The sequence below is a fragment of the Lithobates pipiens genome, unplaced genomic scaffold (genome assembly GCF_037356315.1).
Source record: "Lithobates pipiens isolate NorthernLeopardFrog02 unplaced genomic scaffold, aLitPip1_a1.2 Scaffold_18, whole genome shotgun sequence".
In the NCBI taxonomy this organism is placed as follows: domain Eukaryota; kingdom Metazoa; phylum Chordata; class Amphibia; order Anura; family Ranidae; genus Lithobates; species Lithobates pipiens.
In genome coordinates, this window is record NW_027507758.1 from 586,235,734 (window position 1) to 586,260,930 (window position 25,197).

The 25,197-nt window shown below is 44.7% G+C and overlaps 1 protein-coding gene across 1 annotated transcript; it reads left to right on the forward strand.

The window, feature by feature from the left end:
- The first annotated feature begins 9,639 nt into the window (after positions 1 to 9,639).
- LOC143990305 (transcription factor 23-like) lies at positions 9,640 to 22,900 on the forward strand. Its single transcript, XM_077490358.1, has 3 exons — positions 9,640 to 9,956; positions 12,287 to 12,556; positions 22,689 to 22,900. The coding sequence occupies exons 1-3, from the start codon at positions 9,804 to 9,806 to the stop codon at positions 22,803 to 22,805; spliced, it is 540 nt and encodes a 179-aa protein (XP_077346484.1). The 5' UTR covers positions 9,640 to 9,803; the 3' UTR covers positions 22,806 to 22,900.
- Positions 22,901 to 25,197: the final 2,297 nt, after the last annotated feature.

Sequence of the window (25,197 nt, forward strand, 5' to 3'; positions counted from 1 at the left end):
CAAAAGATAGTAGGACAAACCCTGAAAAAATTCTTCAAATATATTAATTAGGGATGAGCCGAACACCCCCCGGTTCGGTTCGTACCAGAACTTTCGAACGGACCCCACGTTCGTTACGAACGTTAGAACCCCATTGAAGTCTATGGGACTCGAACGTTCGAAATGGAAAGTGCTAATTTTAACGGCTAATATGCAAGATACTGTCCTAAAAAGGGTTTGGGGACCTGCCTCCTGCCCCAGGGGACATGGGTCAATGCCTAAAATGTTTTTAAAAATGGCCGTTTTGGCGGGAGCACTGATTTTACTGACAATGAAAGTGAAAAAAAAAAGTAAAGATATTCCTTTAAATATGGTGCCAGGGGGGTGTCTTTAGTATGCCTGTGAAGTGCCATGTGTTTCCCGTGTTTAGAACAGTCCCTGCACAAAATTACATTAAACGGAAATAACACCATTTAAAACTGCTTGCGGTTTTAATGTTATATCTGGTTCCTGCAATATGGTTGAAAAATGGCATGGGTAGCCCTCCCTGCCCATTACCAGCCTATTTGGGTCTTGTACGCATATTAAGGGGAACCCTGTACCCATATTAAAAAAAGGAAATGCGTGTGGCCCCCAGGCCCTATATACTCAGAACAGCAGTATACAGGCGGTGCAAACAAGACAGGGACTGTGTAGGTTTGTTGTGTTAAGTTGAATCTGTTTGTAATTTTCAACTGGTACATTTTTAAAGTGTAGCTCCAGTCAAAAAAACTATTTTTAAGCTTTTTGGAAAACATAGGGAAGGGTTATCACCCCTGTATAATTTGTTTTGTCGTCCATCTTTTTTCATCTCACTTGCTGCTGTCTGATGTTTGTAAGTTGGATGTTTGAAAGTAGGGGCCTGCCCTATATGCTCTGCAGAAATGGCGGAACAAGGTGTTGGTTTTGCCACAACATTGTAAGCCCTGAAAGTGACTCTTGGTGGGCGCTGGAGCGCCCTGCTGTGAACGATTATATCAAGAATTGTAATTACATGCCATTGTTGAACAGTGGTAGAAAAATTGACCTTTGGTGGTTGTGGTGCTGGTGCCACAACACTATAAGTCCTCACCGTTACTCTGGGTGGGCACAGGAAGGGGCCCTCCTGTGAAATATTATATCAAGAATTGTAATTACATGTCCCTGTTAAACAGGGGCAGAAAAATTTGGCCTTAGGCACTGGTGCCATCACACTGCAACCTCTGCCATAAACTCTAGTTTTTTTGCTGGAATTAGCCCTGCTGCAAAGCATTGCATCAAAAATTGTACTTAAACGCCCCTGTTAAACAGGGGAAGAAAAATTGGGCCTTAGGCTGAGGTGAATATTGCGGTGTATACTGCGGTCAGGGCACGCAGACAATAACCAGAAAACAGCAGAGATAAAGGGGTATATACAGATGTATACTGTGCTGTGCTGGAAGCACACACAACTTCCAATAACTCCTGCAGATGGCAAGTGGGCTCAAATAGAGAAGAGCTATGTAGGTGGATTATAGCGGTATGTACTGGGTACAGAGCACGCAGACAGCACGCACTATCTCCTAACACTACTGACTGCAAGCGCTATTATTAAAGATAGATCACTAGCTATATAGGTGAGGTGAATATCGCGGTGTATACTGCGGTCAGGGCACGCAGACAATAACCAGAAAACAGCAGAGATAAAGGGGTATATACAGATGTATACTGTGCTGTGCTGGAGGCACACACAACTTAAAATAACTCCTGCAGATGGCAAGTGGGCTCAAATAGAGAACAGCTATGTAGGTGGATTATAGCGGTATGTACTGGGTACAGAGCACGCAGACAGCACGCACTATCTCCTAACACTACTGACTGCAAGCTCTATTATTAAAGATAGATCACTAGCTATATAGGTCAGGTGAATATAGTGGTGTATACTGCGGTCAGGGCACAGACAATAACCACTACACAAGAGCAAGATAGAAAATCAGCCAAAAACGATCGGTGTGTACTGTGTTGAAGGTACACAGAACACCCACTGCTTCAGATGCCAACACACTACACGAGGCCGCCTCAATGGCGGCCTTATATAGTGTGGGGCGTGCACTACACAGCCTGAGCTATGATTGGCCACAGGCATCCTGCCTGTGGCCAATCATGGCTCTCCTCGCTGCTGGCGCTGCGATTGGCCAAGCATGCGGGGTCACAGTGCATGCTTGGCCAATCATGAGCCAGCAATGCACTGCGCCATCGCAGTGCATTGTGGGCCGTGAGCGGCACACGAATTTTGACGCGAACGGACCAAGAGTTCGGATTTCGCCGAACGGACGAACAGCCAATGTTCGAGTCGAACGTACGTTCGACTCAAACACGAAGCTCATCCCTAATATTAATAGTAAAAATATCAGGTCTGAGCATGTAGGCCCTTTACAATATAATCTGGAGTGGGTGACTGGGGACAAAGAGAAAGCAAATGTATTAAATACTTTCTTCAGCTCTGTGTATACAAAGGAGCATGGGGGAGCTCATGTCCATAATGGGGGTGATGTTGACACAGCCCCATATGATCCACAATGGCTCAAAGTTGATATAGTCCGGAAATATTTAGACAGAAGAAAGGTGGATAAAGCACCTGGACCAGATAGCATCCACTAACGGATCCTAAAAGAGCTCTGTCATTTTTAAAAACCATTGTTTCTAATTTTATGGACTTGTTAATGACTGCAATGGTACCACTGGATTGGCACAGGGCCAATGTGGTGCCCATAATTATAAAGGTATCAAAGTCTTTACCAAGTAACTAAAGACCTGTTAGTTTAACTTCTATAGTTGAGATGATACTGGAGTATTTAATAAAAGACCACATAGATGATTTCTTGCTGGAAAATAGTATTTTAAGCAACAAACAGCATGGATTCATGAAAGACTGAAGTTGTCAGACAAATCTGATTTATTTTTATGAGGGGTAAGTAAAACCTTAGACAAAGGGGTGGCTGTGGACATAGTATATTTAGATTTTGCCAAAGCATTTCCCCACACACGGCTAATGTGTAAGGTTAAGTCTACAGAATTCAAAGAATAGTGGTTAATGATTCTTAATGGTCTAAGGTTATCAGTGGTGTACCCCTCAGTGTTGGGACCCTTACTTTTTAATATCTTTATAAATGATATAGGGTCTGGGATTAAAAGTACAATTTCAGTGTTTGCAGATGACTCCAAGCTATGCAGTGGAATAACGTCCTTACAGGATATCTCCAATTTACAAGTCGACCTCAATGCACTGTTTAATTGGGCAACTATGTGGCAAATGAGGTTTAATGTTGATAAATGTAAAGTTATGCACGTGGGGGCTAAGAATATGCATGCATCATACATACTAGGGGGAGTACAACTGGGGGAATCAATGGTGGAGAAAGATCTGGGGGTTTTGGTAGATCATAAGCTCAATAATAGCATGCAATGCCAAGCTGCGGTTTCCAAAGTGAGCAAAGTCCTTTCTTCTATTAAGAAAGGTACAGACTCCAGAGAGAGAGATATCATTTTGCCCCTGTACAAATCAGTAGTAAGACCTCATCTGGAATATGCAGTTGCGTTTTGGGCACCAGTTCTCAAACAGGATATTGGGGAACTGGAGAAAGTGCAGAGAAGTGAAAGCAAACTCATAAGAGGCATGAAGGAGCTCAGCTATGAGGAAAGATTAGAGGAACTGAATGTATTCTCTCTTGGGAAGAGGAGATTAACCACTTAAAGACCACCCCATACCAGTTTTACTGCTAGAGGGTGGCTCTCCTGTGCAGAATCACATATATATATACGCGATTCTGCACTTCTGTCTGAAGGGGGCGCACGTGCCCACGCTGGCGAGCAGCTTCTGCTGTGATTATTCACAGCAGAAGCCAATCTGTGGGTGCCGGGAACCGGATGTCCACCGGCATCCTCAGATCATTGGTAAGACACCCAGAACTAAGATCTGCCTATGCAAACAAGGCAGATCTCTGTTTTGACAGGGGGGAAGGAATGGATTTTGTGTTCTTGCAAAGCAGAGAACAAAATCCATCTCTTCCCTTAGTAAAAGCACCTAACACAGTACACAAAAAACACTGGCTAGGCACACATTTAACCCTTTGATCGCCCTAGATCATTAACCCCTTCCCAGCCATTGTCAGTTAGTGTCCGATTGTCCACCACAATATCGCAGTCCCGCTATAAGTCGCTGGTCGCCCCCATTACTAGTATAAAGAAAGTAAATAAATAAAAATGCCATAAATATATCCCATAGTTTGTGAATGCTATAACGTTCACGTAAACCAATCAATATTCGCTTACTGGGATTTTTACCAAAAACATAGCAGAATTAATATTGGCCTACATTTATGAAGAAATTTAATTTATTTTCCTAAATTTTTATTGGATATGTTTTATAGCAGAAAGTAAAAAATATTGCTCTTTTTCAGAATTGATGGAATTTTTTGTTTATAGTACAAAAAAAAATGCAGTAGTGATCAAATATTACCAAAAGAAATCTCTATTTGTGGGAAAAATGACATAACTTTTATTTGGGTACAGCGTTGCATGACTTGTTAAAGTAACGCAGTGCCGCATCGCAAAAAATGGCCTGGTCATGAAGAGGGGTAAATCTTTCGGAGATCAAGTGGTTAAGGGGGATATGATCAACGTGTATAAATACATAAGCGGTCCATATAGGTAACTTGGTGTTGAGTTATTCACCTTAAAGAGGAAGTAAACCCTGATGAGTTTACTTCCTCTTTCATTCCCTGCAAAGGCAAAGCATAATGGACTACTATGCATCGCATAGTAGCCCATTATGTGTCACTTACCTGACACAGGAGCCAGCGAAGTCACTGCTGTCCCCTGTAGTCCGGCGCATCCATCTTCTCGGTGGGTCTTGCAGCTCCGCCGCTGTCATTCGGCGAAGCCGCGATGACGTCACTCCCGCGCATGCGCACGGGAGCCGAGATGCGCGGCATCTTCGTTATCGAGAATGCCACGCTCAGTGCGGTGCCCGCCTTCGGGCAAATATCTCCTAAACCGTATAGGTTTGGGAGATATTTCTTGGACCTACAGGTAAGCCTTAATCTAGGCTTACCTGTAGGTCAAAGTGGTTTGTAAGGGTTTACACCCACTTTAAGCTCATCACAGAGGAAAAGAGGGCACTCTTTATGTCTAGAGGAAAGAGAGATTTCATCTCCAAATACGGAAAGGTTTCTTCACAGTAGGAGCTGTGAAAATGTGAAATAGACTCCCTCAACCTGGTTCTGTCCAACTCAGTAGATTGATTTAAGAAAGGCCTGGATTATTTCCTATATGTACATTATATAACTGGATACTAACATTTATAGGCAAAGTTGATCCAGGAAATATCTGATTGCCTCTTGGGGGATCAGGAAGGATTTTTTTCCCTTGCTGGAGAAAATTGGATCACGCTTTTCTGGGTTGTTTTCCTTCTTCTGGATCAACTGTGGATATAGGATTGTGTATATAGGATTGTGTATATAGGATTGTAACTCCCCCCCCCCCCCCCCTTTTTATTTGTTGAACCAGATGGACTTGTGTCTTTTTTCAACCAAACTAACTAAGTAACTGCAGTTATCTGGGTCAAGTCTTCTGTCTTTCCTGTGAAAATGTTGTAGATGTGCGGTGGATCTGAGGAATTGATTGGCTAGATCTTCTTGCCAATTTTGCGCAGATCCACATAAAAAGGGCAATTCAGTGCCCCAGAAGAGAGCTACCGGAGACACTGACAAGATGTAGACTGTTATGCTGCCAAGCAGCGTCCCAAGCCGGGGGGGGGGGGACTGGAAGCTTGAGGACTCGTAACTACCAATCTTAGACTTGTTGCCTTTAAGGATCTCTGCCAAACATGGACTATGTGGACTCTGTGCTACCTCTTGTGGATTATTTGTCATTCACGGACCCTGCCTTTTAAGGACAAGTATGATTACCCTAGGAGCACTAATGCTGCGTACACACGTAGCCGACTATCCGGCGGACTTAGTCCGGCGGACTTCCCGCCGGACTTTTCTGTCAGACTTTCCGAACGGGCTACTTGCCCACACACGGCTCTTTTTCAGCGGACTAATACGGTGTACTAAGTCCGCTGTACTATCCGCCGTACTTTTGAAATGAACGGACTCGCCCACACATGCGGAGGAAAGTCTGCTCATTTTGAGCGCGTCTCCAGGTAGGCGGGGCCCGCGAAGGATGCGTCGCTGACCCCACCACCTGGTATGGACTTAAAGGGGAACCCCAACGCTGAAAAAAATCGGCGTGGGGGTCCCCCCAGGTCCACATCAGACCCTTGTCCGAGCACGCTACCCGGCTGGCCAGGAAAGGGGGGGGGGACGAGCGACCGCCCCCCTCCTGAGCCGTACCAGGCCGCGTGCCCTCAACATGGGGGGTGCCTTGGGGAAGGGGGGGGCCGCGCGGCCCCGCCACCCCAAAGCACCTTGTCCCCATGTTGATGAGGACAAGGGCCTCTTCCTGACAACCCTGGCTATTGGTTGTCGGGGCCTGCGGGCGGGGGGCTTATCGGAATCTGGGAGCCCCCTTTAATAAGGGGGCCCCCGGATACCAGCCCCCCACCCTATGTGAATGAGTATGGGGTGCAATGTACCCCTACCCATTCACCTGTGAAAAAAAGTACAAAAAAAACACAACACATGGTAAAATAGTTTATTGCACAGCTCCGGGGTCTTCCGTCTTCGGGGGTCTTCTCGCCTTCTTGCGGGCCCCGCCTACCTGGAGACGCGCTCGAAATGAGCGGACTTTCCTCCGCGTGTGTGGGCGAGTCCGTTCATTTCAAAAGTACGGTGGATAGTATGGTGGACTTAGTACACCGTATTAGTCCACTGAAAAAGTGCCGTGTGTGGGCAAGTAGCCCGTTCGGAAAGGCCGACGGACAGTCCGACGGGAAGTCCGCTGGACTAAGTCCACCAGATAGTCGGCTACGTGTGTACGCGGCATAAGTCCGGGTCAAAAAAGTACGCCGGAGGCTACACACGGGGGGCTTGTCCGGCGGACTTGACTTTGCCGGACTTTTCCACTCGATTGTTTGATCGTGTGTACGCGGCATAAAGCACCTTGTACAGGAATTAAGCTGCCTGATAAGAACTGTTCCTGCATGTTGCCTTTCTTCAATAAAGTTGATGTTAACTGTTTAATGTCTGGACTGAAATTTCATAAGTAGTGTATTGCAAGGTGTATCCAAAGAACAGGGCTTGTAACATGGGGACTGTAGGTTAGAAAAGATACAGTACAATTTAGTCCAGCATGTACATTTGATTGCTGTCTAGTGTATGTATCATAGCTGAAACAGCCAACCAGCCAGGGAATGGGTGACTTGGCCTAGGGTGATGGTTACTCTGGTGGTGAAGGTGTGTTGTGTTGTGCTAGTACCCTTTAGTAATGGCTGGCTTCCTGCATTCTGGGACTGAACCTGCGGCACAGAGCACCTAGCCTGGAAGTCAGGGAGATGTAGAGGAGCCCTTGAGAGAGAAATAGAATGAACACATAGTTACTGAGTGAGGTTAATTTCCTGTACCCATTAGTAACTTTGGACATGTCACTGGGAGGGAGGTGACAGGTAATGCTGGGTTGGTGGATGCTGGTGCAAGCTCTCCAGCACAGGTTCCTAAATGCTGCGCACCTGGGAGTTGGTGTTCTCTAACTGTGGTAGTGTTTGGAATGCTGGGTGTTACAGAAAGTCAGTTAGCCTGGGGTTGCTAAAGGGTTAACTGTGTTCATTGGGGTTCATTTCTAAGTCTGGAGTTATGCCTTAATGCTGTTTTTTTTTGCATGAAAGCAAACTGCTGTCTAGAATTCAGGCAAACAGAGTTTTCAGGCACATACATATGTGCATGCGCAGGCTGGGAAATGGACGAACAGATATGCACAGACTTGCGTACGTGCTCATGACCCTGGAATACACCTGTTGGTGATGCTGAAACACACTTGGTGGTGGCGGCCCTGAAACACACTTTCTGGTGACCCTGGAACACACCTACTGGTGATGCTGGAAAACACTTTCTGGTGACCCTGGAACACACCTGATGGTGACCCTGGAATACACATGATGGTGATGCTGAAAAACACTTGGTGGTGGCCCTGAAATACACCTGCTGGTGACCCTGGAACACACCTACTGGTGACCCTGGAACACACCTACTGGTGATGCTGAAACACACTTTCTGGTGACCCTGGAACACACCTGATGGTGACACTGGAACACACCTACTGGTGATGCTGAAACACACTTTCTGGTGACCCTGGAACACACCTGCTAGTGATGCTGAAGCACACTTGGTGGTGGCCCTGAAATACACCTGCTGGTGACCCTGGAACACACCTACTGGTGATGCTGAAACACACTTTCTGGTGACCCTGGAACACACATGCTGGTGATGCTGAAACACACTTGGTGGTGGCCCTGAAATACACCTGCTGGTGACCCTGGAACACACCTACTGGTGATGCTGAAACGCACTTCCTGGTGACCCTGGAACAAACCTGATGGTGACCCTGGAACTCACCTGCTGGTGATGCTGAAACACACTTGGTGGTGGCCGTGAAATACACCTGATAGTGACCCTGGAACACACCTGCTGGTGATGCTGAAACACACTTTCTGTTGACCCTGGAACACATGTGCTGGTGACCCTGGAACACACCTGCTGGTGATGCTGAAACACACTTTCTGTTGACCCTGGAACACACCTGCTGGTGATGTTAAAACACACTTTCCGGTGACCCTAAAACACCCTCACTGCTTCTTCTAATACACTAAACACCAAATATAAAAACAAATGTCTCTTGGTCACCACTGATTAAATAATTCCTTAGAATTTTAAATGTAATTGGTGGTATAAAAATCAAAATGGGAAAAAGATACAAAGCAGAGACCCTAGGAGGTACATTTATACTAACCCTGTATAGAGATGTATGTGCTTATTCGGCAGTTGAAAACTCAGAATAAGGTAAATTGAACAAACTTGTTAGTTTTATCATGTGGTGTTTGCTACATATCATTATGCCAATTATCGCTCCTATGAGTTGTCTGGAAATGTTCTTTAAAGTGAACTTGTGCTTTGTCGGTTACTGGAACTCTCGATATCTAAAGCCACCGCTCCCACACTCTACGACAATGGTCATCAACCCTGTCCTCAGGGCCCTCTAACAGGCCAGGTTTTATGTATTACCTTGGGGGGAGATGCAGACTAGAATTCTGCAATCACTGAGCAGCAAATGATATCACCTGTGATGTATTTCAGTTATCTTGCAAACCTGGCCTGTTAGTGGGGCCTGAGGACGGGGTTGATGACCACTGCTCTACGAAGAATAGGGTGACTCCGCCTATTAGAATCCACCTAAAACAGAACGAACACTTTTGGGCGGACCAGTCTTTTAAATGCCAGGAGACAATGCACGGTGGTGGCCTTTTGCATAAAGCACAATCCATCTGGGTGTCCTGAAGGTTTCAGAGAAGTAGACGGGGCGTATTTTGGGTTCTGGCATCTTGGCAGTGGCTGGAGAAAAGTGTTGGCCGGACAGTCAGATAAAACCACAAAGAGAGCGACTTAAAACATCCCCTCATTACACGTCTGAAGCTGATAAGAGCCACGCAGAGCGCGCTGTTCTCATTACACAGCTTGGGGGATGAAACATAAATTATCCCAAAGGAATCTTCCGCTCTCTCCAAATTCATTTTCCTTAATGAGCTTTGCGAAAAGTTTTTTTTTCTCTTTTTAATTCAGCTTAAAGCACGTTCATATAGTAAGATGTTAAGTCATTGCTAGCCAGTCAGAATGCTGAGAGCAGAAGTCGTTTTACCGAACTGGGAACTTCATGAGCCAGTGGAAGAGGCTCAGGAAGGAGACACCATCGAGGGGCCCCGGCGGGAGTCAAGAGCACAGCTGATTGGGCGTAGGAGAGGACAAAAAATCACAAAGCGTCACACTGTAAGTGGGTGAAAGGGCCTGCCTGTGAAGATTGATGGAATTACTGAATTCATTTTCTGCTTTTTCACTGCTAAGGGGATGTACACTATATTACCAAAATTATTGGGACGTCTGCCTCTACACGCACATGAACTTTAATGGAATCCGAGTCTTAGTTCATAGGGCTCAATATTGAGCTAGTCCACCCTTTACAGCTATAACAGCTTCAACTCTTCTGGGAAGGCTGTCCACAAGATTTAGGAGTGTGTCTATGGGAATGTTTGACCATTCTTCCAGAAACACATTTGTGAGGTCAGGCACTGATGTTGGACAAGAAGGCCTGGCTTGCAGTCTTCACTCTAATTCATCCCAAAGGTGTTCTATAGGGTTGAAGTCAGGACTCTGTACAGGCCGGTCAAGTTCCTCCACCCCAAACTCGCTGTCTTTATGAACATTGATGGTGTGCAGTCATGTTGGAACAGGAAGGGGTCACCCCCAAACTTTTCCCACAAAGTTGGGAGCATAAAATTGTCCAAAATGTCTTGGTATGCTGACGCTTTAAGAGTTCCCTTCACTGGAACTAAGGGACCAAGCTCAACCCCTGTAAAACAACCCCACACCATAATCCCCCCTCCACCAAATGATTTGGACCAGTGCACAAAGCAATGTCCATAAAGACATGAATGAGTGAGTTTGGGGTGGAGGCACTTGACTGGCCTGCACAGAGCCTTGACCTCAACCCGATAGAACACCTTTGGGATGAATTTGAGCGGAGACTGCGAGCCAGGCTTTCTCATCCACATCAGTGCCTGACCTCACAAATGTGCTTCTGGAAGAATGGTCAAACATTCCCATAGACACACTCCTAAATCTTGTTTTAGCTGCTGTTATAGCTGCAAAGGGGGGGCCAACTCAATACTGAACCTTACAGACTAAGACTGGGATGCCAATAAAGTTCATGTGTGTGTAAAGGCAGGCGTCCCAATACTTTTTTAGTAATATAATGTACCTGATTACTCTCTTTTCAGTAATTTGATTGTCAATTTTAAACCTCATTGGACTTAATGGAAAATAGCTGTCACTTTTTGAAAATAAGTATACTTATATGTTGGTTTTGTGATTTGATCCCTGTGTGTGTGTGTGTTTTTTTTCTGTACATTCTGTATATTGCCTAATTGCAGTATAGCGAGGTCCAGGACCTCCTTGTTTTTCTGTCCTAAGGTTAACCACTTAAGGACCGCCTCACGCCGATATACGTCGGCAGAATGGCACGGCTGGGCACAATCACGTACCGGTACGTGATTCTTTAAGTGCCCAGCCGTGGGACCCGGTCCTGTGCTCCGTGACCATGGCCGCAGGACCAACGGACCCGATTGCCGCTGGTGTCCCGCGATCGGGTCACAGAGCTGAAGAACGAGGAGAGGTCTGTGTAAACAAACCTCCCCCCATGCTTCCCTGTGTGGCTGTCACCGATCGTCTCTTCCCTTTTATAGGGAAGGACGATCAGTGACGTCACAAGCCAGGCCACGCCCCCTACAATAAAAAAAACATCACGTGATACATAACCCCTACATTGCCCCCTAGTGGTTAACTCCTTCACTGCCAGTGTCATTTACACAGGAATCAGTGCATTTAAATAGCACTGATTGCTGTATAAATGACAATGGTCCCAAAAATGTGTCAAAAATGTCTGATGTTTCCGCCATAATGTCGCAGTCACAATAAAAATCGCTGATCGCCGCCATTACTAGTAAAAAAAAAATATTAATAAAAATGCTATAAAACTATCCCCTATTTTGTAAACGCTATAACTTTTGCCCAAACCAATCAATAATCGCTAATTGCGATTTAAAAAATATATATATATGTAGAAGAATACGTATCGGCCTAAACTGAGGAAAAAAAATGTTTTTTTTATATATTTTTGGGGGATATTTATTATAGCAAAAAGTAAAAAATATAGCATTTTTTTCAAAATTGTCGCTCTATTTTTGTTCATAGCGCAAAAAATAAAAACCACAGAGGTGATCAATTACCACCAAAAGAAAGCTCTATCTGTGGGAAAAAAAGGACGCCAATTTTGTTTGGGAGCCACGTCGCACAACCGCGCAATCGTCATTTAAAGCGACGCAGTGCCGAATCGCAAAAAGGCTGCAAATTGGTCCGGGGCTTAAGTGGTTAAAGATAAGCTGGTGTTCTAGCCCTTCCCCCCCTTCACCGAAAACTAAAAGAAAATGTTTAGGCCAGAGTTTCACTTTAAACTTAAATGAATATTTATTGGCTAATTGTATTCAATGAACGATGCTAGAGTCAGTATAAATAGTGTTATATATACATCTTGTCTATTACAGGTTGCTTCTCCCAGTAAGACCCATGGGGCAGTTTCAGGGAAGAAGACTCCTGAGAACAATGCCCGGGAGAGGAACAGGGTCCGCACCCTTCGGGAGGCCTTCTTGTCCCTCCAGGCTGCCCTGCCCTCTGTCCCCCCAGACACCAAACTGTCTAAGCTGGATGTCCTGGTCCTGGCCACAAGCTACATAGCCCACCTCACTCAGACGTTGGATCAGGATGGGAACAGTGCTCCGTCTGGAAGGGGTCCTGGGTACCTGCATCCTATAAAGGTAACATGGACCACACAGGGTGTATTGTGTAAAACAAATTCAATCCATGATGTCACCTTAAAGGGCTTTCCTCCTGGGCTGAAGAAATTTTTTTGTCCAGCTTGGTTATCTCTGGGAACAGGTGCAAGTGAAACCATTTACAAGAGACAGATAACTCAAATTCTTTCTTGTTATTAGAAGTAGTTGGTCACATTTGAATGGACTTGTTCTGGTGGGGTGGAGGTTAATAGAATGGAGGGAAATGTGACAGGCACTCATTGAGAGTGCCCAACTATACCTGTCCTTTCTGCCCCGCCCCCCCCCCACATTCATAGAAGACATAGCTGCAGCTTCTATAATGAAATGTGATTTATGAATGGGGGGGGGGATGGACCTTTCAATCATCTACCTGTTCTCCATTCATAGATATTGTTTTGTTTATAGAAGTTGTAGCTATTTCTTCTATGACTGGCAGAGGGTGGTGAGAAGGGTGGGCATAGTCAGGCTCTCTCGATGAGAGCCAGTCAAAGCTCCCTCTATTTTATTAAAAGTTGCCACACCCGTAGATTACATCCAGAAGCTAGCTGTGCAAGGGACACATCAGATTAGTAGTATATCACGTCCTTTGTGCATATTTTCGACATTTAGGCATCAATTCAATCACCATGGAATGGGTCAAGGCAGATGGTGATTGTCCTAAAAAAAGGCCTTCAATACAATATGAATAATTAAAGGAAAAGTGTGCTAATTCCACTTCTATATAAGAAAGATACAAACTCCCACTACCATATACATAACAAATAAAAACGTAAATTTGCACAATAGTAATATGTGGTAAAAAAAAGTTCCAGTGAAAATGTCCCACACAATGATAATGAGTCTAGGATCCTTCCTTAGACTCTGTGCTTCAATACATGCCGTCTAGTAATAAAATTCAGTGATGTAAAACCACCACCTCCACCACCAGGTGAATTGCCGGCTCACCTTAGGGAACAACACATCGAGGTCTGATCATGCCTTTGGTTTAATAGTCTTTGGTAATCCTGAGATGGAACACCGCTGTGTCTTGGTCTCTTTAAATCTCCTCAAGTTGGAATGACTGCTTCTCTGGAGCGGCTTCCCCAAGCTTTGGAATGAATTTTTCTGGAATCATTTTTTCACTTAGGACAGTAAAATGCTGCCACAACCTCAGGACACAGGACCCGGAAAAAGAGCACCATGGTACTTGACCACCCATAAACAAAGAGCGGGGGACAGGAGGAGCCCAGACAGCCCTGAACCTACACTGCTGCTCCCAGCTCATCACCGTAACATGCCTGCGCTGGGAGCAGCAAGGGCAGGCCAGTCAAGTTCTTACACCCCAAACTTGTTCATCCATGTCTTTATGGACCTTGCTTTGTGCACTGGTCCAAATCATTTGGTGGAGGCGGGATTTTGGTGTGGGGTTGCTTTTCAGGGGTTGGGCTTGGCCCCTTAGGGAACTCTTAAAGCATCAGCATACCAAGACATTTTGGACAATTTCATGCTCCCAACTTTATTGGAACAGTTTGGGAATGGCTCCTTCCTGTTCCAACATGACTGCGCACCAGTGCACAAACAAGGTCCATAAAGACATGGATGAGTGAGTTTGAGGTGAAGGAACTTAACTGGCTTTCACAGAGTCCTGACCTCAACCCTATAGAACACCTTTGGGATAAATTAGAGTGGAGACTGTAAGCCAGGCCTTCTTGTCCAAATCAGTGCCTGACCTCACCAATGCGTATCTGGAAGAATGGTCAAACATTCCCATAGACACACTCCTAAACCTTGTGGACAGCCTTCCCAGAAGAGTTGAAGCTGTTATAGCTGCAAAGAGTGGGCCAACTCAAAGTTGGACCCTATGGACTAAGACTGGGATGCTATTAAAGTTCATGTGCGTGTAGAAGCAGGTGTCCCAATATTTTTGGTAATATAGTGTATATACTTTTCCAATAAATAAGTTGCGTTAATTTCTAAAATATGTGATTGAATGGGTGTAAAGTAACAACAAATAAATAAAGTCCATCCAATGTGGTAACATAAATGTGAAATGAAAAACGATGCATCCAAGGAATGTGATATGAAAGAGAGAGATGATTTCCACCACTAGACACACTGCCACTTACCGACTTCCTATGATCTTCTATTACGGGAGATCACAAGCGTTTTCGGCTTAATACCCAGCCTGGGCCTTAATTAAACACAGCAACAGTCACACCCTCAGCCTCTTCATAGGTTTCCACCACTCATAGGAACATAATGCCCCACGATCTCCATGAAGAAATGAAATGCTTGCATAGTATAAAATATTAAGGTAAATTTAATGTAAAAAAATGTATTGGACTTACACTTAAGTAGTTAAACAGAGCATAAAAAATCTTTTTTTATTTTGGACATTGTGGACAGATTAGAACCCCTTTTAGATTTTTATTACAGTCTGTCTCTGCTCCTTTGGTGCAGTCTCTTTAAAAAAACAATAATAATGTTCTGATATTGAGCTTGGGTTGTGTCTAAACCCAAGTTCCTCCAAACTGGGAAGTTAACTGCCATTGTTAGGTCAATAATCTGGGGGTGAGAGATACTCGGGACATCATTGACCCCAACACTGGAACATGGCCTATCCCCACTTTGCAACATTAGTGCCATGGGTGCCACTTGTACTAAAGTGCACCTAAAGTCCCTTTTTTGTTGTTTTGTTTTGATGAGTGGGCCATGTGTTATTATGGACAGTGTCCCTGTTGGAAAAACATACCCTTCTATTTGTCCCAGGGGCCACGGTCATCAGAAGAGAATGAGAGGAGAAGTCCAATATTTTACAGTTGTCACTTGAACAGGAATAAATTCATACTCTATCATCAACATGGGGACAAGGTGCTTTTGGGGACACCCCAAAGCAACCTCCCCATGTTGAGGGCATGTGGCCTGGTATGGTTCAGGAGGGGGGGGGGGGGCTTGCTCGTCCCCCTCCATCCTGTCCTACAGGCTCAATGCTCAGATAAGGGTCTGGTATAGATTTTGGGGCTAACTCCCTCGGCAATTTATTTTTAAAATTTTGGCGCGGAGTTCCCCCTAAAATCCATACCAGATACAAAGGGCCTGGTATGGCTTTTAGGGGGGACCCCATGCTGTTTTTTTTTTTTAACATTTTGCCGTGGACCAGACCCAAAGGGCCTGGTATGGGCGGGGGCCCACGCCTTTTTTTTCCCTTGATTTTTATCTATTTTACCGGGATTCGGCAATACATTACAGCCGCAAGCAAGTCCAAACTACATTTTTTCCATTAGAAATTTAATTTTGCTGCGGAACTGTAAACACATCAGACAGATGCGCTAATTTACAGGCAGACTAAGGGGACCCCCCATGCATGATATTTAAAGGAATATTTTATTTTTATTGTTTCACTTTAAGCATTCTTAACTATTTCCATACCAGACCCCTCTTCCTGCCCAGGACAATTTTTAGCTTTCAGCGCTGTCGCAATTTGAATGACAATTGCGTGGTCATGCAACACTGTACTCAAACTACATTTTTATAATTTTCTTCCCACAAATGAAGTTTTCTTTTGGTTGTATTTGATCAACTCTGTGGTTTCTAATTTTTGCGCTATAAAGAAAACAATATTGACAATTTAATAAAAACTGATGGGCACTGATACGTGGCACTGGATAGGCAGCACTGATGAGGAGCTACTGACAAGCATTACTGAGTGGCACTTTAATGGGGCACTCACAGGCCTTACTGATCGGGCACTTATTGGCACTTTTTTGGGCACTATTATGGGCACAGCGCATAGAGGCGATTCAGTTCGCATTGTGCGCTATACAAGTATTTCATTCATTCATTCATTCACTGATAGGCGTTTATTATGGGGACAGGCTGGCACCTTTTGACGGGGGCTGTGCTGATAACCAATGTGCTGATTATCAGCACAGACCCCGCCTCTGACAGGGTGAGCCTGGGAGAGCATTTCCTGGCTCACGGGTTGATCAGCTGTGATTGGTCTGTCAGAGGCTTCATACCACGATCGGAGGTGCTATGTCAGTCTGACGCACCGCACCTCCGATCGCCAAGCTGCACGCCAGCTGTGTTATCCTGGCCATGTCATAGGACGTCCGGTCAGGATATCACACCCACTTTGCTGCCATCATTCTGCTATATAGCAGGCGGCAAGTGGTTAAAATCACTGTTCCTGAAAAAACACTAGTTTTAAAAAAAAATTATTTGCATTGATACATGTCCCTTGGGGCAGTACTCCGGCCCATACACTTTTCATGGCAATAACTTGCATATAAACCTTTAAAATGAACACTTTTCATTTTTCATGTTCGTGTCCCATAGACTTTAACAGCGTTCGTATGTTCACACAAATCTTGTTTGTTCGCATGTTCTGATGTGAACCGTCCCAGGGAATGTTCGGCTCATCCCTACCGATAAACCTCTGATTGTGGGGAGAAAATTTTTGTAGGGTAATGATCAATAAATCTATGAAGATTTGCGGCAATAGTAATTGGAAATATCTGAACCTGCCATTTGCTAAGCAACTTGGATTATCTGCTCACCAGCCTTAAAATGAACACAGGTTCACTTTAAGGCCGGGTTCACACCGCTGCGATGCGGGAACGCCGCAAATCCGCGGCGTTTTCCCGCATCGCATTACTCCCGCCGGCAGTTCACACTGCCCTATGCGGACGGCTGGGAGTGTCAATGATATGTTAATGACACCCCCAGATCCGTCCGCATATCGCAGTGCGATCTGCCGACTCGCACAGGAATCGGATCGCATGGTGTGAACCCCCAATGCGATCCGATTCTGTTGCGGACCAAAAAAAGGGTCCCGTGCGAGTTTGCTGCGGGAGCGATGCGAATTCAGCCATACTATCTGTATGGCTGTACTCGCATCGCTACGGAGATCGGATGTGATTTGCGGTGCGAATCACATCCGGATCTCCCCCCGCAGCAGTGTGAATCCAGCCTAAGAGACCTGGCAAAAGCCCTCAATATTCCCTTTCCATATACTGTACATTGGTCCTCCTCCAATCATATTTAGGACAGTCATGGGATCCTCAACCGAGTAGACCAATCAGCAATTGCCACTTATGCTGATGGACACTTCAAAATCAACATGATGTAGACCTTATAGTGTCTTATCTAGTGACCAAAATGAGGATGTGTTGGAAGAGGACGTTTTGTACACTTTGCAAGAAGAAAATGGTCTGGTGTTGTGGTCCCAATCAGTTAACATGAAAGTGGAACTTGAAAAACGATTGCAGATCCACTCAATTCAATATGAATCCAGCTGTGCTCAAGTTCGTTTTCTCATCCCTATTAAAAAAAAAACATTACAAGGATCAGTCCATGTGAAAGTGATGTTTCAGTCTAGGATGGGTGGGGTGCTCTGAGCCACACAACTCCCACTGTCGCCACTCACCTTGGAAATGTACAGTAGGTGTCCATGTCCACCATGGGCTACTCTCGTTCCAGCTGTTATGCTTTCTATATGATAAAATAATCCAGTGGGGAGAGCAGAAAGTTCTCATAATTGCGACAGCAAATGTCCAGACCCAAGAACTGAAGAGCAGAACTCGGGAACTGAGGATCTCACCAGAGTCCCCAAGAGTCTGACAAAACCTTTGAGGCAGTCATAGGGCTTTGGGTGAACAGCCAATCAATTTCTTTGCTTAACAGTGAAGAACCCGAAATGTCAGAGAAGCAGTGGCCGGTTGGAGCCTACTCCAGCAAACAATTCTAATTCAGACTGTGGACTAACGTTTTCTTCTTAGAACCACCCACTGATGCATCCGATTTCCTTGCATTGTGGTAGTTACTCCCCGTCTACCTCCAGTGGGTTGATCTAGGAGGTAGACCACTCTAACAGGAACCTTAATAGACTTTGGCACCAATGACACATGTCACAGGTCTTCTACTCAGTATTCTTGGTCTTCTTTATAGTAGGTGTTGCTGGCACCTTTACAGTTTAGTCTTTGCTAGTCTTTCTTATTGAATACCAAAATCATTTCTTCTTTGCAACGCGTTTTTGGGGCATAACGTGGTATATTTTAATTTTGACTCAATATATTAATATTTTATTTATTTTTGTATATTATTACTATTTAATTTGTTATACTATTTGTTTATTTTAAAGTAGACCTAAATCAAATCACTAAAACCTTGACACTGTAAGCCCTTGTACACACGGTCGAAGATTCCGACAACCAAATTCGTCGGATTTTGTCCGTCGGATCTTGTCCGAAACTGTTGCATACACACGGTTGGACAAAGTTGTCGAAAAATCCGATCTTTCAGAACGTGAGGACGTAATTTCGTTACGATGGGACTACGTTCAGGCTAGTAGCCAATAGCTTTGATGTAGGAATTTGATCTGAGCATGCGTGGCACTTTGTCCGATCGGAATTCTCTACACATGATTGGAGTATGTCCTATCGGACCAGTTTGTTGGAAAATATTTCCAGCAAGTTGGAAAATTTGGTCCGACGGAAACAGTCCGATGCATACCACACACAGTTGGAATATCCGACAAAACGGTCCGATAGGACACATTCCGACGGAATCTCCGACCGTGTGTACAAGGGCTTAGTATTATCGGGTTATCATTTTCAGAAGTTGTTTTCAATCTTTCTAAATTTGCAGATTTTATTAAAATAATCCTGACAGCCATCTTTAGTTATTACTTGGGTTATGTTTCTTCAATAATATTTGAAACATTGGATAAAATGTTAAAGCTGTCTTCGGAAAATGATGCTAAATCTAGGTATTCATATTAAGATGCATACTGTTCACACAGAATGGTTATTGTTGGTTTCTTTTGTTATACTTCTGCGATCTCCTAGGTCCTTAGGCCCATGTACAGTATACGTACTCCTTTTCAAATAAAGTATTTGTGGAAATAAAATAATCCTGACATAAGGAGCCTTGTTCCGGCACTTTCTGTCATAGGGTGGTAAGTGTTCTCTTGCATTTTTGCCCTATCACATGTGACCGTGCCCAGTGGTGTATCTTGGTTTTGTGCTGCCCTAGGCAAGACTAAAATTAGGCACCCTATCTAAATTTGCCCCACCCCTTCATTTGTAAACTCCACTTCTTCCTGTTTAGGCACCTTTTCCTATAATGCCACGTACACACGATCGGAATTCTCACCGGAAAAAGCTCTGATGGCTTTCCCGTCCGAATTCCGCTCAAACTGTCTTGCCTACACGTGGTCACACCAAATTCCGACGGTCAATAACACCGTGACATACAACACGTTCGACGGCACTATAAAAGGGAAGTTTAATGTTTCCGAGCATGCATTGGAACTTTGCGTGTCGGAATTGCATACACACAATTGAAAAATCCAATAGAAATGTTTTCTGTCGGAAAAATTAAGAATAGGCTCTCAATCTAAAGACCGTCGGAAATGGCCACAGAAAAAGACCGATGGATGTACACACGGTCGGAAAATCCAATGAAAAGCTCCCATTGGAAATTCCGGCCGTGTGTACGCACCATTAGAGCTCCACTTATACTACACTAGGAGGATCTTTCACTCCCCCCCCCAAAGAAAGTAACACTGTACTCTCGCCTTCCTGCAGCCCACCGGCTCCTTTTTACCAGCTGTGTAGCGAGTCTGCCAGAGCACGATCTAGGGTTGCCCGGACAGTTCGGGTTTGGAATCATGTTTCCGGGTTTCAGACTCCTTCAAACCTGGACACATTATTCAGACCAGACTATGACTTCCCAACAGGGTTGCTGGCTGCAGTTGCCTAAGCCAAGAGTATCTGTTACACTCTTTTCACACTGCCCAAAGTTAGCACTAACCTAACAATTACCCCCCCACCACACACACACACACACACACACACACACACACACAGACGGGAGAGGAGAGAGGGCTTGATCTGCTCCTCTTCCTCTCCCGCCCCACCCCTCTGTGTCTGCCCACACTTCAATCTCTGGCACTTCTCAGTAAAGGAAAGAAGGGGCCAGAAATGAAAATTCCAGCAGCCTCGGATACATCTGGATGAGAGGTGCTGACTGCCAAGGGGCGAGTGAGCTCACCATCCATCCCTGTCTGTGACTGAAGTCTCCCCCTTCTATCTCCTGCCTCTGATTGAGTACAGGTAAATCAGGGTTCTCAGAGCACCCCTTACACTAGAGGCCACAGTGTTCCCCCTTACATCAGAGTCCTCTCCGTACATCAGAGTTCCCCCTTACATCAGGGTTCCCAGAGCATCCCTTATGTCAGAGTCCCCAGAGTTCTACCTTACATTAGAGTCTGCAGAGCCCCCCCCCCCCCCTTACAGTGTAAGGGAACTTTGCAAGTTTAGATATAAAGGGGGTACTCTGTAGATTCAGATGTAAAAGGAGAACTCTGTGGATTCAGATGTAAAAGGGGAACTCTGCAGATTCAGACGTAAAAGGGGAACTCTGCAGATTCAGACGTAAAAGGGGAACTCTGTGGACTCTGATGTAAAGAGGGACTCTTGTTATTAACTTCATATGATTAGAAATGTTATTTAATAGCAAAATATATGTATATTTTATACTATAAAAAAAAATGCTATGCGCCCCTAAAGTGTTCGGGTATGACTTGAAGAAAAGGTGGCAACCCTAGCACAAAAACAACCCAGGGCTCCGACCTGCTCTGCCAAGTGAGCTACTTCATGAATCAGAGGCTGCAGCCACCACTGCCTCCTGCTTCCAATTTGCTCCCCTGTCACTGAATTGTCAGTCCATGGCCACCCCTGGTGTCACCCCTTTGGCAGACCACACACCCATAGCGACGCCACTGATCGTAGTCTCCCTTCTACCAGGTCGCAGCACCTGAAAAATGCAACCTAAAGCAAACGCCTTGTTTGCCTTTCGGTTGATGCGCCCCTGAGCGTGCCAACACACATTGCACGGTCATGGACCACCACTGTGTGTTTTTATTATTTTGTGTGTGTGGTTTTTTTTTCTGTGCTGGTTGAAGTGGATGGACTTGAGTATTTTTAACCAGATTAACTATATAACTATTAGATACTAATAATTTATGGGTAAAGTTGATCCAGGGAATATCTGATTGCCTGTTGGAGCAAATTGGATCATGCTTTATTGGGTTTTTTCTATTTTCCTTCCTCTGGATCATCTGTGAGTATAGGATTGTGTATTTGGAGGTTTTCTGTTTTTCTATTTGTTCTCATTCTCAGTATGTCAGTTGAGAGAAAATTTGTGCAGCTTAGACTGGGTCATAGCCAGAAAATTTTCTTAAAATAGTTTGTGGAGAAGAACTGCAGCAGTCTTCTGCAATACCTCTCCTCTGCCACAAGAGGTCTTGGGTCTTCCAGATTTAATGACTTCTAGCATCACTCTTGCGATAAGGTGAGGACATACTGTGAGTGCAGGGAGTCCTGAACCTGCCTCTTGAGTGGGCTTCACCATAATGTCCTTCATTCTCAGTGCGATTATGCAGAGGGTGGTGCTGTTGTCAACATTGGTGCTGCTATCTGAGTAACTGATGGCTTGTAAAGGGTCTAAGAGGACCCTACTACTTCATGTGACCAGTCCTGAAGACATATGGAAAAGGTAAGTGTAAAAGAAAATGCAAGTAGAGGCCCACAAGGTTGTGTAAAGGGGGCCCCAGAGTTGGACTTTAGGGAAGAGTGATGAGACAGGACAAGCCAGAAAACATTTTGGTCTAGGTCAGGGGTCTTCAAACTTTCTAAACAAAGGGCCAGTTTACTGTCCTTCAGACTTTAGGGGGGCTGGACTGTGGCCATTGGGAATAGAAAAGGTCTGCAGTCAGTAGGAAAAAATGCCCCATTGTTTCTTTCAGTGGGAGTAATTGTGCCCCTTCATTGGTATCAGTGGGAGGAATTGTACTCCATCATTGGTGTCATTGGGAGAAATAGTGCCCCATCGTTGATCTCATTGGGAGGAATTGTGCCCCTTCATTGGTGTAAATGAGGGGAATTACGCCCCATTCTTGGTATCAGTGGATGGCATAGTGCCCCAAGGGACAGGTAAAAGCAAGCGAAGGCACCCAGGCCTCAGTTTGGAGACCACTGGTCTAGGTGATCCATATAAAGTGTCAGCTAAAACCAAACTTTATGGATGAGTATTCCTCAGTTTCTCCCCGTCTTTTATTTTTGTCTTCTAGAAGTGGCCCATGAGGGCCCATCTGTATGCTGAAGCCATAGAAGTGAATTATCTGCTGGATGCACCCCAGGAAAAGATTGAAGAGAAAGATCCAAGAAAATATGGTGAGCACCCCTGATCATTACTGAAAAGCTGGAGAATTCCTATGACCTGCTGGTCTGCAGAGTCTCGCACAGTCTATCCCAGATCTTCTACCTACCATGGAATTAGCATTTTTTTGTACTTTGTAAATTATCAGTTAAAAAATATAAACCATTACAAATAAATGTATTTAGACCAGACCTAACTTACAAGGACACTGTTAATGTCTTACATGGATATTGTGATTGTTTTTTGGATCAATTACATTTTCACACCACTCCTCAAGTTGTAGGCCTACAGAAAAAAAATCCTGAGTCCAGAGTAGATATGTTATAACCAAACCACCACAAGCATATACTATAGATATACCTACAGTATCGCACAAAAGTGAGTACACCCCTCACATTGTTGTAAATATATTATTCTATCTTTTCATGTGACAACACTGAAGAAATGACACTCTGCTACAATGTAAAGTAGCGAGTGTACAGCTTGTATTACAGTGTAAATTTGCTGTCCCCTCAAAATAACTCAACACACAGCCATTAATGTCTAAAACGCTGGCAACGAAAGGGAGTACACCCCCAAGTGAAAATGTCCAAATTGGGCCCAATTAGTAATTTTCCCACTCCAGTGTCATGTAACTCATTAGTGTTATAAGGTCTCAGGTGTGAATAGGGAGCAGGTGTGCTAAATTTGGTGTTATCGCTCTCACACTCTACATAAGGAGGGCCTAGGCCAGTGATGGCGAACCTTGGCACCCCAGATGTTTTGGAACTACATTTCCCATGATGCTCATGCACTCTGCAGTGTAGTTGAGCATCATGGGAAATGTAGTTCCAAAACATCTGGGGTGCCAAGGTTCGCCATCACTGGCCTAGGCTATAAGAAGATTGGCAAGACCCTGAAACTGAGCTGCAGCACGGTGGCCAAGACCATACAGCGGTTTAACAGGACAGGTTACACTTAGAACAGGCATCACCATGGTCAACCAAATAAGTTGAGTGCATGTGCTCAGCATCATATCCAGAGGTTTTCTTTGGGAAATAGATGTACGAGTGCTGCCAGCATTGCTGCAGAGTTTGAAGGGGTGAGGGGTCAGCCTGTCAGTGCTCATACCATATGCCACACGCTGCATCAGATTGGTCTGCATGGCTGTTGTGCCAGAAGGAAGCCTCTTCTAAAGATGGTTTACAAGAAAGCCTGCAAACAGTTTACAAGCAGAATAAGGACATGGATAACTGGAACCATGTACTGTGGTCTGATAAGACCAAGATAAACTTATTTGGTTCATATGGTGTCAAGCATGTGTGGTGGCAACCAGGTGAGAAGTACAAAGGCAAGCGTGTCTCTACAGTCAAGCATGGTGGTGGGAGTGTCATAGTCTGGCACTGCATGAGTGCTGCCGGCACTGTGGAGCTACAGTTCATTGAGGGAACCATGAATGCCAACATGTACTGTGACATACTGAAGCAAAGCCTGATCCCCTCCCTTTGGCGAATGGGCCGCAGGGCACTATTTCAACATGGTAACAACCTCAAACACACCTCCAAGATGACCACTGCCTTGCAAAAGAAGCTGAGGGTAAAGGTGATGGACTGGCCAAGCATGTCTGCAGACATAAACCCTATTGAGCATCTGTGGGGTGTAAGAGCCCTGATGTAGAGAGCCCTTTAGACCACCAATAATCTGGGGTGTAATTAACCAGGAAAAGGCGGCATGTTTTAGCGGTGGTGGAGCTCACACAATTTACAGATAAACCTCAGTTGAATGGATTAGGGTTAAAAATGGTGTTGGAACCCAGCCGATCACATACATTTCACCTGTTTGAACTTTATTTGATTGTATACTGGTTATTAAATTGCATCATCTAAGTGGTTGTGGAATTCACCAAAATATACACATTTCATACGGCGTATTTATTTGTATGGACTTTATGTCATTGCAATGGTGGTGAAACACACTAAGCTTTTGTTTTAGGATTTTATGCAACAATATAGGTTGTTGAGACACCGGAAGTGGTAATATTTAAAGAGGAAGTAAACCCTCTCTAAAAAAAAAAAAAAACAGGACAAAAGGCATAATGAGCTAGTATACATAGCATACTAGCTCATTATAAATGACTTACCTGAGATCGAAGCCCCTGAAGCGACCCTCATTCACCTCCTCAGTCGCCGCCATGATACCCGAAGTGACCTCAGGGAATCGCTGCTCCGGAGCTGTGACTAGCCGGAGCAGCAATGATGCCACGCCGGCGCATGCGCACGGGAATCGTCAGTGACAGCATGATTGCCTTCACTTATGCCAGCCATACACGGTTCGAATTTCAAAATAATTTTCTTTCGAAAATAGTATCTAAGAATTTTCGTATGAATTACGCACCATTAGTGGGCTACAGCAACAACAGATTTTCATGCGGCAATCAAATT

Bases quoted from the DNA above. Each gene is read 5' to 3' on its own strand.
- LOC143990305 (XM_077490358.1), top strand. From the start codon at position 9,804: ATGCTGAGAGCAGAAGTCGTTTTACCGAACTGGGAACTTCATGAGCCA. The intron at 9,957-12,286 runs GTAAGTGGGTGA...TGTCTATTACAG, and splicing joins AAATCACAAAGCGTCACACT to GTTGCTTCTCCCAGTAAGAC. The intron at 12,557-22,688 runs GTAACATGGACC...TTTGTCTTCTAG, and splicing joins GGTACCTGCATCCTATAAAG to AAGTGGCCCATGAGGGCCCA.